The following is a 15,838-nucleotide window of genomic DNA, read 5'->3' on the forward strand; positions in this document are numbered from 1 at the left end:
AACTCCTGACCCTGCACAGGACAACCCCACAGTTCACACCATGTGTCTGAGGGTGTTGTCCAGTCTCTTCTTGAACACTGTCAGGCTTGGGGCCGTGACACCCCCCTGGGGAGCCTGTTCCAGTGCTCCACCACCCTCTGGGGGAAGAACCTTTTCCTAATGTCCAACCTAAACCTCCCCTGGCACATCTTCCTGACATTCCCTCAGGTTCTGTCATTGGTCACCAGAGAGAAGAGATCAGCACCTGCCCCTCCTCCTCCCCTTGTGAGGAAGCTGTAGCTGCCATGAGGTCTCCCGTCAGTCTCCTCTTCTTCTGGCTGAACAAACCAAGTGACTTTAGCCGCTCCTCACACAGCTTCCCCTCTAAACCCTTCACCAACTTCGTGTCCCTCCTCTGGACACTCTCCAGTAGCTTTATATCCTTTTTATCCTCTGTTGCCCAGAACTGCACACAGGGCTCCAGGTGAGGCCGCACCAGTGCAGAGCAGAGCGGGACAATCACCTCCCTCGCCCAGCTGGCCATGCTGTGCTTGATGCACCCAGGACACAGGTGGCCCTCTTGGCTGCCGGGGCACACTGCGGGCTCATGTTCACTTGCCCTTAGGCATTACCAGGGCAGCTTTGAGTATTTTTTCCTCAAAAACATCAACTTCTTACACTCGTCAAGGTGCAGGAGTGATTATTTAAGACACCTTGAGAATCAACCTTGGATGCTCAAATACTGCTCTGAAACAAAAGCTGTGCACAAGCTTCTGGGCTGAAGAAACGTGAAGCACGTAGTTCTAAGGCTACTGCACAACCAGTCTGATACAGACCACACTCCAAAGGTATTGCCTCAGCATCCTCTCTACTTAACAGGAGAATCCTACCTACTACACCACTAGCACCCCTGAAAGCCAGTGCAATCTTTGTTTCAAAATCCTGCTCTGCGTATACCTGTTCTGAAACAGAGCCAGGCCTAAGCATGGAAGGACTGCAGGCAGTCCAGCCACCAAGCTGATGCCCCCATTCAGGGAACCCAAAAAGCTCCTCCTTTCCTGTAACAAACACCTGAGATACACAGGATTGGGAGAGCAGGTGTTTCCAAAGGGTCACCTTAACACCACCACAGCAGAAACTATGTATTGCTGATGCCAATTATACTCTCCCACTTTTTCTTCATCTATAAAATAAAGGAGTTTCTGAGGCAGCTGTTCAGAAGAGTCACAGGAGCCCAACTAAGGAGAGGCTGGAGAACAGGTGCTGCATTTGTTAATCTCTCCAACAATTTAATACTCATCTGTTGTACACTATGCAAAAATGAAGTCACACTTTTAATGAAGTAAAATAAAATTTCTCCTGTACTGGCAGCTGAAACTTCAGATAAACAATCTTGGTTTCATTTTTCATTCTGGGTATGTTGGATTTCAGATCTGGTTCAACTGATCCCTCATTCTTCCTGGGGCACCCACTGCAGTGCTCTCACAGTAAGACAAGCACGGACTAGTTACTAGTTAACTCCCATAGACATCTTTCAGTACTTAAAAGGGGCCTATAAAAAAGATGGGGACAGACTTTTTAGCAGGGCCTGTTACAACAGGACAAGGGGTAATGGTTTTAAACTAAAAGAAGGAGATTCAAGCTAGTCATGAGGAAGAAATTTTTTACACTGAGGGTGGTGAAACACTGGCCCAGGTTGCCCAGAGAGGTGTTAGATGCCACATCCCTGGAGACATTCCAGGCCAGGCTGGACGGGGCTCTGAGCAACCTGATCTGGTTGCAGATGTCTCTGCTCATTGCAGGGGGTTGGACTAGATGGCCTTTCAATGTCCCTTTCAAACCAAACTATTCTACGATTCTGTGATCTGTGTGCATCTGCAGGTAGCATCCAAGACTACAAAACCTCTCCTCCACTCCTCAAGCTCCAATTCCTCATTACTTATCGGCAAGAGGGACTGTTATTCCTGAACAGCTTGTGTCAAGGTTCCTTTCATCTTTATTTACAGCAGCGACTGTCACAGAAATACTACGTGACTAGATGGACCAAGTAGTTGGACAGGAACTGACAGAATTCAACAAAAGAGTGAACAGTCCGCTGCAGCTGCATGGCTGCTTTATGTATGACCAAACTGGACTGCCATTTGGCCTTAACATGGTTGCCCTCTTTGAAATTGTATTTTATTTGCAAGTTTCAACTTAACTGCCCCACTGAATTACTTGGGTGCAATGCAAGATGATTTACCAAATTACAAAAATAAATCTGAATGACATGTTTTCTAAATTACAGAGATGTTACTGCCAGTGACTGCCACTTATTTATTCTTCATACTTTCTGCTTGCATTCGATCGCTTTGAAAACACATGCTCCATATACCTATCTACATGTAGACAGATATATAGATGTATAGATATATATGTATGTCCTTAGGAACTGATCCAGGTTCACACTCTTCTTCTACCTCAAACTTGGGAGATGTTAGATTACTGCAAAGCTTGTCTTATTAAAATTCTAACTATTATGTAGACTGCTCTAGAACAGCATTTTTTAAAAGCACGTGGATACCTTAGTCCCAACGACTCCAATTTCATTTGGAAATTGCTATAGCAGGTCGACAACAGTTGCTACAGGAGAACACAGACTCACGAGAATTAAGAAGTAACTAGTTAATATTCATACCCGTTTGTTTTTTCTGCTCCAGCAAGGAATGCCCAGTGTGCTAAGACTCCAAGAGAACCAGACAGGAGGTCTCCCTGTCCACCACATCTCCGGCTGCTTCCTTCGTGACTGCACACAAGTACTACAAACAAAAACCAAAAAACAAAGTAATGTGCATTTTTTCTTCTCATTACAATGGTATCACTGTAGCTGTGAGGGTTTTAACCTCTCAGGCACACAGCGATTAACAGGGGGCAGGTTAATTCCAGGCAGCAGCATATGCTGAAATACACTATTTTTAAAAGAAAATTATTGCATTAACACTTAAAATATACTTTTCTAATTGCTTTCCAATCCTTTACAAGTGACATTGCACAACCGCACACTTTCTCCACTCAGCCTGCATAAAAGATTCAGTCGCTAATGAGTTTAGTGATTCACATGAACTGATGCTGCCACGATGAGCAACCACCACAAAATGAAGCAGGTCCCTCCACAAAGCCATTGTACAAACACAGCCCTCAGAGCCTCTGACCTTTGGAGTTTACAAATATAAACCAAGGTGTTTCACAAAGAGCAAATGCAAAACGGAACCAAAATATCAGATCTTCTGCCATGCCCATCAGAAAGGTATTTTACTGAAACCTGCCTTTTCCTTAGGCTTTGTAAAAAACATATGCAAAGAGAAACCTCTTCTTCTGCCCATCAACAGTGTCCTGAGTACCCACATAAGCTTCTGTCAGCAGTGACGCGGTAGGTAGGCTCTGTCAGAATATCAGATGTTACATTTCTATTTTAAGTATACAAAGGACCTTGCTCAAACTCATCTCTTTGTGGAGCTTTAACTACAAAGAACACGCAAATGGTTTCACTAAATCAAACTCCTTTGTTCTCCACTCTCAACAAGCCCAAGCGGGAAGCCTGAAGGACACATAAAGACACACCAAAAGAAAAGCACACCAATTCTGCTGCCCTTCCCTGAACCCTCTTGTGGGTATGTACCTACCCTCAGCTTTCCTTCTTGCTAGGCTCTGAAAAAAAAACAGGAGAGATTTATTTTCTCCTCCTAGAAGAATGGGAGAGCTGGCAGAATCACTGGCGGCCAAGTAGCGATCCTTCGCATCTCAAGTCAGCTACTGGGGAGCTGCTCGGGTCCAGGACTGTGCACACAACCATTTGTGAGCTCCTGAGCGTGCCAAGCACACAAGCAGAGTACAAAGCAAGATGTTGCTTGGACAACAAGCTCTTACCTCAGTTTTCTCAAGTGACCTCTCAGGTGTATGAACAGAGCAGCCCAAGTGTTTTACAGGAAGCACTACCCATATTTTAAAAGGATTTTTTTTTTTTTCTTATAAAACAATCAGAAAAATATCTGCACAAAATTGCAGGACTTGCAGGTAAACCTTCTTAAATAGCAAGCGGCAAAAAACTACTTAGCACAAGTAAACCCTTTCCAGTCCATTAGCATAGTTCATTTCTGCTTTTCGTTACTCAGTGCAGCAAGGAATTGCGCTTCACTTCCATTCCTTACCAACTCTTCCAGCAGTAATTGCTGGAGGCCAGGCAGTTGTGCATTTTTGCTGCCACTGAGAGGGCAAAGATTCATTAGTCACCATGAACAGAGCAGACAGGGCTGCAGCGTTGCCAGCAGTTAATTTTCCCAATCTTCTGTCCCCTCCCCCATCCCTCCCAAATTAAAATTCTGGATGTGTTTCTCAGTGAGCAGTAGTTAATGTCACGTTTCACAAGCGTGATGCTCTTCCGAGTTAGCTATTTGGAAAAGGTAGGCCCTTTCAGGTGGCATGGCTTATTAAAAAAAAATATATATATATACAGTGCTTTGGAGAAATTACCTCTAATTCTGCTACTTTGAAGATGGTATCTCACAGGATTTTCACTTTGAGGGCTTGAACTCCTGGCAGGAGGCAGGATGGAAATCCTCTGTTCAAAAGCTTTGGGGCCTTCTGACTGACAGCTGAGCACAAGCCCCTGCTTATTAGCTGTATGTCACCATCTGCCACTATTCTCTAGCCCCACAACCTTCCAGGCTGTTTTGAGCTGTACAGGAAAGCAAGATCTCCTCAAACCAGGCCAATTATAATACCCTGCTATAAAAAAAAAAAAAAAAGAAGTGGTCTTTTGTTTGTGTGTTTTTTTTTTTTTTTTCTTTTGGAAAAGTAAGTCTCAAATATGTGCAACTGCCTCACAGGCAACAACGAAAGCAGACCTTTGTACTCTGCACAGAGATGCTGGAAAACAAATCCATGCAATAGCTTCAAAGAAGCAGAACTGCAGGAAACTCACTTCAATGAGGAGGGAAAGGTATAATGCTCGGGCAATTCTCGCGCAGGGGCTCATTTCCTCAAAGAACATCTCAAAATAAAAGGGAGATGAACACGACAACAGGCAATGGGAAAAGGAATCAAAACCTCCTCTGAAGTATAGCCGCTGTTAAGAGCTTTTAAAATAAAAGAAGGAATCCCACACTACCATCTAGACAAAGTGGCACACTGCCAAATCTGCAAAGGACAAAGTCTGCCTGATGCTTTTCCCAGCCTTCTCCTAGAACAATACAAATCAAACTGCCGTCCAACATCCCCCACCGCATGCCTGTGACCTGCTGTGAAGGCAGCTCAAGCAGATCTTTGAGGACCACAGGGGTGACGTCCTTGTGTGCTGCGCTGAGCCGTGACAACCAGCGGCAGCATTACAAGACCTCGATTAGATGGTCATGACCAAATAGCAGCAATGCTGAGAAGGCGGGTAGTTCTGTTCCCTGGAGAGATGCAGAACGATGTATTTACATGAGGATGAAGTATTTTTCGGTTCATTGCTCGGTGAGGCTACACCACGTTCAACTAGGGATGAACACACACACACACATCTGAAAACTTAGAAAACGTGGTTTGCGGAATAGCTGAGGAGACCAAGACAACTGGATGTTGAACAGGGAAAATGCAAAGGCTGAAATCACCACAATGTGCCAGTGTTGAAAGGCAGCAATGGGGCCACTTAAGGTCAATGAGCCTGACACCAGTCCCAACCAAAATAACGGAGAGGTTCATCTGTGGTTCAACTGACAGACCTTCAGAGATAGAAACACACAACCAGTGCCGGTCACAGTGGCTGCTGGGGCAGGATGTCTTGTTTTGGTTTTTAATAGGTCTGGGCTACCAGATCTGATGTCTTTATTTCACAGGGTGAGGAATCAAACAAGAAAATGAAAACCCAAAGAAGCAAACAAAAGCAAACCAACAAACAAAAAAACCCCACCAGAACCAACAACAGCAAGCCACGCCAAACCTTTAGTGCAATTAATAGACAGTCTTTTAATGAAAACTGATTTGTACCAAGCAACATCCTGAAAAAGACCCAACTCCCTAGCACTTACCCATGGAGCACACACACTATCATAATAAAAGGCTAAATGAAATAAAAATGTTGTTGAAGACATCGCTGAATGAAGTATGGCAAGGAGATCTGCTTGAGTCAGAACCACCGCAGCCCTATTCAATAGTTTCAACATAATCTCAGCGATTAAACAGCCAGAACCGTATGCAGCAAATGTCCCTCACATACGGTCACCCAGATTTCTTGCTTACCTAAGTCCATCAGAACAGTTTGTACTAAAGTAAGAGAGCAACAGAAAAAAAAAAAACTAAAAGAAAAAGGCTGTCATACTGACACAATATTGGAAAGTAGAAATTCAAGAGTTTTAAGTTCTAAATAATTAAAAATGCTATACCACACTTCCTGGGTACCCACGGGCAAGTAATTTAGTAGCTCTATGCTTAATATATTTCAGGCCATAAAATAAGTTATCATCACTCCCTTTTCAGCAGGCCTTGAAGATAAGATAAACATTAGTATTTGGAGGAGCATTCGGACCATGGTATCACGCTTAACTACGCCATTGCCAGGAAGTTTTAAGCTGATGGAACTTCCAGCTCAAACTGTGCTGGCAGACCAAAAGCCCAGAATGACCCATTTAGGAGTACTGTATGCTTAATTAGGGGAAAAAAAAAAAAAAAGCCTGTTATGTAACTGAAAATAGTTGCCCTCTCTTTGAAAGAAAAATAAAATGGAATTTAGTAGGTTTTGGTGAGATCAAGCACTGAGTTAACACGGAAGCACAAATTTTGCTCTGGTTGTACACAGGCAGCCCTACCTACAACACTGGCTCCTCAGCACATTGGTTAGAAAAGCAAAGGCCCACATAGTATAAAAAGTAACATATGCCTGCATGTTCTTGATTCACAATGTCCACACAGTAGTGTGTTTTCATTTAGAACACAAAATGTGAAATATAGGATAGCTAGTTAAGGCTTAACACTTACTACCGATGATGATAAAGGTTAAAGAACCTGTGTGAAACAGCACACTTACTGAGACTGCAGACCAGAAGGCAGCCTGGAGACTAAAATTTAATTCTTGAATCTCGGACGTCCTGAACAAGTTGACTGCACTTGTTTTCCTCTTACAGAGCAGGAGTGCTACACTTTAGGATCCTAATGTGCGCAGGGATCCATACATGGAAGGTACGATCATTCTGACTTCTGATATGATCCAACTGTATTAGATCAGCTGACATCAGCTACCCACAGAACAAATACTCTCATTTAATTAAAGGTTTAAGATCTCCCTTTACTATGCAAAATAATGTAGCTGTCAAAGGACCACTGTGCTCCACCAAAAGCAAGACTCAGGTTTAGACCAATATCAGATTTGAGTAAAATCTTTTACCAACATACATCTCTGACCTGGCAGATGTTTATGCTAGTAAGAAGTTTATCTTTTTCCTTTTGCAAGTTAATTCACAAAACTACATAGCTGGAGATTGTGGACTCCCAGAGGTATGTCCCAGGGTACATACAGACAGGGAAACCAAGATTAATGACTTGGGCTGGAGAAATCACTCCATGTGGAAAATGTAAGTTGGCTTTTATATAAAGGGTGCTTATACTTTTATATTCCCTAATCACACTTTTAAAACTTAGATAGGTCCTTGAGTGTGAGAGACCAGGTGATTTAGGTTAAAAGAAAATAATCCAAATTTTACACGGTGTTTCTCGGACAGGTGCAGGAGCCAGGGGATGGCGTGATGGCAGACGAGCAATGCCAGGCAGACAGCGGCTGGGCTGTGTGTGCAATGGGGAGCACAGTGGCCGAGGGGACAGGAACCACAGCCTCCCCAGTTTGCTCCCTCTGCAGAAGCAGGAGCAGAGACAAAGGTGCTGCCGCTCGAGTTAAAAATCGAGGCAGAACCTGCTGGGCAGCTGGACGCAGAAGGAGCTTTTAGCTGAGCAAGCCAGGGGCTGACAAGCACTGAATGGCTTCCTTTCCAGCTGTACAGGGAATGAATGGCAGAAATCAGAAGTACTGCACGGGGATTTCTGGCAAGAGCTGGCTTTTTACCCCATATTCAGTACTCAACAATCCCTCTCACATGCTTCTTTGCTTCTCTTGAGCAGAGCTGGGCAACAGCAGGGAAACTATGTTTGGCTGTTGGCTCCAAGAAAAAGCAGTCGCAGGCAGAAGTGGGCTGGTTACACATTAAGTCTGCCTTTTGGAAGGGAGGTATTGGGGAAAATACAGAAAAACTCATTATGACATTGACATTAAAATCAACTTAAAATCCAAATCCCCTACTTCAAGGACCTAACCAAATTTTAAACATGTTAGGAACTATGACTGGTATAACCACACTTTATTACTGACCAGTTCTCTAAAGAATAATAAAAAGAAAACCTTAGAGAGCTGTGCCATAGTGAATAAAAGCTGACTTACCTTTTACCCACAGGCTGAGTACTCATTCCTACCCTGGTCAGTGATGGCACTGATATCACCTACCAAGAGCATGGTGAAGCCCATCTTTGCAGAGCAGGGAATCAACAACTGTAGACCAAGCTATAATGTGAAATTGCAAAAGGAAACACAAAAAGAGTATATAAAACTTAATTTAAAATCTTGGTGATTACGTTTACAGGGAAGTTGGCAGCTCATAACTGAAAAAGAGACAAATTTTAGAAAAACCTCCTTTATAATGGAGGACTGGCACTGGTTTCACCAAGGCCTTGTACATGATTCAATACTGATTTTAAGGCCAGAAGAAACCACCTGCATCATCTAATCTGATCTGTAAAAACAAACATCAGAGGTGTCCAGATAATCCACAGTTTGGGAATCCATCAAAATTCTAGGTACATTATTGCCATACCTAATTTTTTTCTTAATAAAAACCCGCCTTGTTTTTAATCTGAATTTATTAAGCTTCAGCTTCCAACCAGAATTTATTGTGCCTGTCTACACAGAATACAGAGCTATCTGCCGACAGTAATCCTTCACTGACACCTGTGCTTCCAGCTCACTATCAAATCAACCAATAACCTTTTTCATCTTCAACTAACAGAAGTAAATTGGATACTGAATTTCCTACAGACTCACGAAATAGAGTACTGTGAAAATAACCACCACAATCACTATAACCTATGGAGTATTCAGCAAGCCAGTCTTCCCTGCTGAAAAATCCTGCATCCTCAGCAAGCCTCTCTTCTACAACAGCCAAGCATAGAACACTAAAAGCCACATGAAGTTTGCAGTTTCAAGTTTTTCTGGAGAGCACTGAGACTTTATTTTTTTTTTCCCAGAAAGCATGCATGCAGTATATTCCCAAATGAGAAAGTTTAGAAGCGGAAACTACAGTATCAGTGTGCTAAGCACATGAGCTCAAGCAGTAAATGCCTGGCAACAGGTACGGTTTAAGCACTACAAACAGATGATATGAAAAACAGGCAAGAGAATGAGGAGTAGGCAAATCTTTTCATAATATTTGATTGTGCTCAGAGGACATTGGCCTGAACCAAGGATCTGGATTTCCCTCACACTGGAACTGTGATGTACGCTGTCTCGGCTGAAAGAAAATGACATCAGATCAAAAGTACAGACAGATGAAAAAAAGCAGAAGAGCAAAAAACCTGGTGGAGAGTTCAAAGTCAGTGACATGACAACATGTTCTGTGTTGTGGCACAGAGCAGACAGTAAAATCTCCTTTCTCAGTGTAATTTCACATTTGAGAAGCTCTTAAAAAATTCAACAACAGTAACTCCCAGACCCAAAGAACATTTTTGTTAAAAGGAAACTGAGGCCTATAGTTTCTGCGAAATTGTTGAGAACCTTATTGTGAGCAACACAAACCCTAAAAACAGTGTTTGTAACAGACATCATAACCTGTATTAAACCTGACAACCACTTTCTTAAGGCTGAGCAACGCTGCCTGTGATGTCTGTAATCCAGGAGAGTGAAAGCATCAGTGATAGAACCAAGGTAAGAACAAGAGAGGCATCTATAGCTGGTCATCAAACAACTGCTATAAAGGCACAGGATTGGTCTTATTTCAAATCAAAAAGCCACTTAAAGAAAAACAAAAACGAAAGCATCAGAGCACAAAGAACAAGGAAAAAAAAAAAAAAACAACAAAACGAACAACAACAAAAAGGTCCAAAAGCACACAAGACATTCACAAAACTTGTGCTGCACTTGAACATTCAAAATTGAAACTGGATAGAGTTTGAGTTATTTCCTGATTTTTTGAATCCTGAATGAAAAGCAACGATGTAAACTGAGTGTCCCCTCTCTCCAGCAATGGTGTGGGTACGCTTATCTCAAGAATAACAGCTCAAGAGGAGAAAAGAGATATCCCAGGTAAGGTGCCCAATCGAAAGCCCTCAGTCAGTTTTCTCAACATTCATTTAAAAAAAAAAGCAACAATCTTGCATAAAAAGAACACTGTTGACACAAAAACAGAGAAAGAAGACATACTGCAGTGCTTTAAAGCTCTCCACATGGTATAAACTGGAGCCAGGAGTTCTGAGTTCATTGTCCCTGACGCCTGCCCTGACCGTCCCAGGTTACAAATCAGGTCTGCTACAGGTGCAAATATGACAGGAGGCTTCACACAGGGCAACCTGGCTGCTGTGTGACCAGCCAAAGTCCGGCAGCACATCGGCATAACTACATTGCTTCCAGATCCCAGCTTGCTTGACGGTCTGCTGTAGCATCTGTACTAACGGGGAGACGCGGAAAGTGTCTCTGCACGAGCCAGTTGCCATATTACATCTGGTTTTCTGTTATAAAAGACTCCCATGGCTCCCAATAATGAAAAATTGACTGTATATACAAAATGGTTCTGAAGCAGCATAAACATTTATCAGAGATTAGCATTTCAAGTAATTAGAGGCAGAGCTGCTGCTTGTTATGTATGTGACATAAGACCAGTCAAAATGCAATGAAGGCACTCATGAATTAATTTTATAGTGATCACAGGAAGGGATCAGTACAAAATGCATCAGATAGGCTGCTAATTTTATTAAGTATACTTTAACCATATTAGTAAGTGACTGTTTTAAAAAGTTGTAATGACAATCTGGAGTTAATTTTCTGTTTGTTTTTTAAATTGCCAGTGCTAATGTACAAGTCATATACGTACATGCTAAGCTACAGCCCCATGGTAGATGGTATCGAGGAACTGAGCAGCTCATGAACCTGAAGACGTCTTTATTTTTCAGACACACCAATATATGGTGAAACAACACCATTATTCTGCATTAATTTAGCAATATCTACCCTTATACAGGCTATATCAACTAATGATCTAAAAACAGTTCATAAAGATTAAAAAAATAATTTCTCAATACCTGCGTAACATAAAACGTAAGTTACCGCCATTTAAATGAGAAAATCAGTAACTTTTTTTAGCAAATAAATTAAGTTGCACTCTTAAAATATCAACTTCCATAATCATCTAAAGGTGATCTGCAAAGAGAGTCATCCCTGCCCTTCAATCTCCAGGGAAATACAGTCAACCAGTCACTATATAGTCCAACCACTGGACTATGACTGAAAACAAACAAACAAACAAAACACGCTGCTAAAAGCAAAAGGCTTCACTTACCTTTCTCTCCATCTGAAATCAGATCTCTTTCTCCCTTTTGAACAATTGTCAAATTCCCCATGGCTTGGCTGAGTCTTAATACACATCCATGGTGATCACTACTGTCTACGGGGTCTCTAAGCTACAACACAAGAATTCCATACACAGTACATATTTTACTGCTAGAACAACATATTCTAACACATGCTACTTCAGCATATGGGGGTGGGGGGAAAGCAGCATCATCAGTCTTTTCAGGTATTTTTTTCTATACACACTGCAGTGCCAAAAAATGTAAAGGAAAGGGTCGTCTTTACAAAATAATTCTTTTTCAGAATATGCATTGTTGTGGCAATTATCCCATGAAATAAAAACCCAGAGAATGCTTCTTTTGCATATAAGAGACAGCAAATAATGTTCAACCCAGTAATAAGTTGTTTATTTTTAAAGATTAGAAGACTAAACTTGCACAAACTTAAATATCAAGAAAGAAAACAGCTCACCATGGCTTCATATAGTCTACTAAACTCCATGTAGTTTGGAGTGAGAATAGCTCGCTGGTAGCCTTGAATAAGAGAAGGCTGCTGGGAAATGAGCCACAGTCCATCCTGCAAAAAACAGTAAGAACAACATTTACTGAATAGATTCTTCAATGTCAAACCACTGATTGAATCAAGAAAATACTTACAGCATCGATAATGATAGGAATTCCTTTCACTTTTGATTTTTCTATAATACCCTGCAAAAAATGCAGATAACTTTAAGACATTTGCTAATTTAAATCTCATAAGATCCAAAACAAATTCATACAATAAATCCATTCATATAAGTTGTTTTTACAAAATAAGACAGAAAAAAATCTGCTATGTTCTGCAAACTAATATAAGACATTTTAATATCAACTGGTAATTTTACAGCTACATTGTTTTCCCCCTGGTTCAAGTATAAGCAGCGTCAACAGGGTTTCCATAACTGATGCTTTGGTGCTGCTATGAAAACAAGCAAGCAATCTCACTCTCTCTGTTGCAGGAGGCATGCAATGCCAATGTAAATTGTACATAGCAAACATACATCTCCAATTAAAAAAAAAAATAATCCAAATCCGTATTGTCGTTATAGAAATCTACCAATAACTATGACACTAATTTCAGTTGCTTTTCTGATGATAGCCGCATTGTGGTATTTGAATTTATATACAAACAAACACCCTGAGACAAGCTGTACATAAAACATGTCATTTCACTTGTGGTCCTGGAGGTTTTATACTTTCAAATGAAAATAAAGGCAGCTCAGATAACAGACCATTTCAAAAGTGTTTTTCAGCAAGCAGCAACACCCAGTAGCCCATCTGTACTTGTTCTCTCTCCTAACCAAACAGTGGCAACTGATATTGAAGTTTTTCAAATGAGCAATGGCTCACAGTCCTAAGTTTTTTGAATGTTGGTCATTACCAACTTGTCTTCAAAGCCGGAGAGTTTATCTTTCTCCTGTATAAGATAACAGAGAGGATGGTATCCACCCAAAAGTCTAATTATTTTTTGAATGTTATTAAGCTCTTCAGATTAGCTATCATATGGCACCAAGCTCCACGGGTTAGCAAGACATTATGTAAGGAATAAGGAAGCAGTTTTTAATTAATGTTCAGGGTATTGAACATACCTCTGTTCTTGTATTGTGGTCAAAATAAATACCACCCACCTTCCTGTAAATTAATTATGGCACGTACATACCCTCACTAACTCATTCCTGCCTGATTCTGATTTTTTTCCAATACCAGTCGAAATCTTTCCCTTCTATTTTTAAATGGACGATCAGAATTTAGCAGCGTGCTTCAAGCCAACAGTACTTTTGCTTGTTTGGGCACCGTCTGCATATTGCAAGTGTGAGACTGAAACACCACCCACTGCCCCAAGCCTGAGGACTTGTCCCTACACACACCTGCAGTGACATCAGAAGCCACCACAGAATAAAAACCTTTCCGTGACGTACATTCGCTTACACAGGTCTTGGCTCGGGCTGTGCCACAGGCTGCTGAGTACCCATCCTTGTCTTGATCCCAACGGAACAACCACAAGTCTTCTCTTATATTCAGCTACTTAAATAATTTTGAACCACTTGCAAGTTTTACACAACTCATACACCATTCAGCTACTAATAAATTATTCAAATTTATGAATAAATACGTTTAACAGCTGTGCAAGGACAGAATCTCAAAATATACCTAGAAGTAGTTGTGACACACTTGAAAACCAGAGAGCCTTACTTGTAAAGCTTTTAAGAAATTTATGAGACAGAGTAATTTCTTTATTCATTAATGCTAATCTGCACAGATGTGCACAGCTCAGTTTTCCTTTACAGAAGCCATAGTGCGCTGTCCCTGCTGTGTTAAGTTCATTAACAATTATGTTTAATTTGACTCACTTGGTTATAATAAAACAAGGCTGTGGATCTAGCAACCAAGTTTATGTTTGGTGGTTTTTTTCTCCCCCACCATATAAAATGAATGTTATACATCCAAAGGTCCAGTTATTTTTGAACCATACTAAGCTGTTCTGATTAGACACCATGCAGCACTGAGCACTCCAGAGGTTAGCGAGGTATTATGTATAACAGCATTCAGATCATCCTCCCCCAATTTTTGAAGATACAAACACCATTTACTGCAACTCTATTTTCTAACTGGTATAAATTAGAATGTTTTCGTACTTTAGCAGCTTCATCAAACTCCTTCAGTACACTTAAAATTATTACTGCTCCACTTCCCACTAATATGAATCATCAGTTTATTCTAGTATGTCAACTTTAGTAAGCCAGTCTTTCATAACACTTCATTCTTTAAAACCAAAAAAGATTTCCCCAATGGATCCCATAAGGAAGACTGAAGCAAGATACCAGATCTCAAAGTCCTTAACCTCCCCAGCTATTCACATGAATTCATTATGAGCAATCCATGTAACTAATTTTGACAAAGTTCTGTGCCTGAAACAGTTAAGGTTTGGCTGCTGCTGTTATTGTTTGGCTCCTTTTCATGTTGCCTCATAACTGTCATCTGGATTACTGGTTAGAATTTCCACTTTTGTCTATATAGGTATCTTAAATCTAGAATCCTGAAGATCCACTGTGCACCAAAAGAATGTGAGTACAAAAAAAAAAGAAAAAGGGTGGAAGTTACAAAACATGATAGTATATGTACAGGTAAACAGCTTCTGGAAGGCTGGGTCACTGGTACACTCCAGAGAAATAAGACATTTTGTTCTAATAACATTATAAGTTCCTGCCTCTCCAGCACATCCTCCACAATCCCGAGACGTTTGACCTCTGCTCTTAAGAGAAATTTCATCTAGCTAAGTAAAATCTACCAGCCAAGCAACTTTTATTGTTGTACCAAGTCTCTGAGGTATCAGTTTCTATTCTAACAGAGTGATCGTTGCCTTTTCTTTCTCTCCTTATAAAACAAATAATTGGGGTATAACAAGTCCTTTGTCTTATTTGAAAAGCTCATTTTTGATTGAGAAAAACACAAAACAAACAAAAAACCCAACAAACACACACCACAACACACACAAACCAAACAGACCCGCTACCCTAATTGTTTTCCTTTCCTTTCCTCTTCCTTCCTTAAACGCAAAGAGAAACCACTTGGAGACAGACAAGGGTCCTCGGAAAAGAAGTTCTGGGGAGTGAGGGGGTAATCTGGTAACTGTAATAAAGCAGTAGCAGAGATAATAGAACCCCTGTAACACAACCACCCATTTGAAGGACACAACACTGACTGGAGAACCTCTGTTTCCTTTTGATTGTGGCCAGGGCCCATCCCACCTGCTGCCATTTAAAGGTCACCACTAGTGAGCAATTCAGCCTGTCTTGCTTAGACACCGTTTTTAGGGTGGGGTGAACCACCACCAGCCATAAGGTCTCTACTCAGCTATCACAGAGGGAGCAGAGACACCTTACTGGTTTATTTTTAGACACAAAGGATTAGGTGAGATTAGGCCCACTTTCAAATACTGTTACTGCAGATACTCCCTAAAAAAAAATTGGCATAAGAGGTGTTTACAGCAATAACAGACATGTCCTCTGTGTGGAATATTTTGTTCCTGGAGGCAAAAATGAATTTTCAGCTGAATCTGTATCTCCACAGTTGGCATGGACTTTCTCTGTTTAATACTTGCAGCATAGAGAAGAACCTTCACTATTAATTGCACAATGAACACAGCTCAGACTAACTCTACTTTTACACCAAAACCTATTTAACTGTTTCTGATAGGACTCTA

The 15,838-nt window shown here is 41.1% G+C and overlaps 1 protein-coding gene across 4 annotated transcripts in view; it reads right to left on the minus strand.

Annotated features, from left to right (window-relative positions):
• Nucleotides 1-15,838, minus strand: part of NAXD (NAD(P)HX dehydratase) — a 51,490-nt gene that overhangs the window by 1,409 nt on the left and 34,243 nt on the right. For all 4 annotated transcript variants that reach the window (XM_082043384.1, XM_082043381.1, XM_082043382.1 and 1 more), the window contains 4 exons: nt 12,253-12,303; nt 12,068-12,172; nt 11,586-11,706; nt 2,657-2,777 (listed from right to left, as the gene is read on the minus strand). In XM_082043384.1, coding sequence (XP_081899510.1) covers nt 2,657-2,777; nt 11,586-11,706; nt 12,068-12,172; nt 12,253-12,303 — 398 coding nt within the window. The remainder of the gene's footprint in view (nt 1-2,656; nt 2,778-11,585; nt 11,707-12,067; nt 12,173-12,252; nt 12,304-15,838) is intronic.

Source organism: Streptopelia decaocto (genome assembly GCF_964273445.1).
Source record: "Streptopelia decaocto genome assembly, chromosome: 1".
Taxonomy (NCBI): domain Eukaryota; kingdom Metazoa; phylum Chordata; class Aves; order Columbiformes; family Columbidae; genus Streptopelia; species Streptopelia decaocto.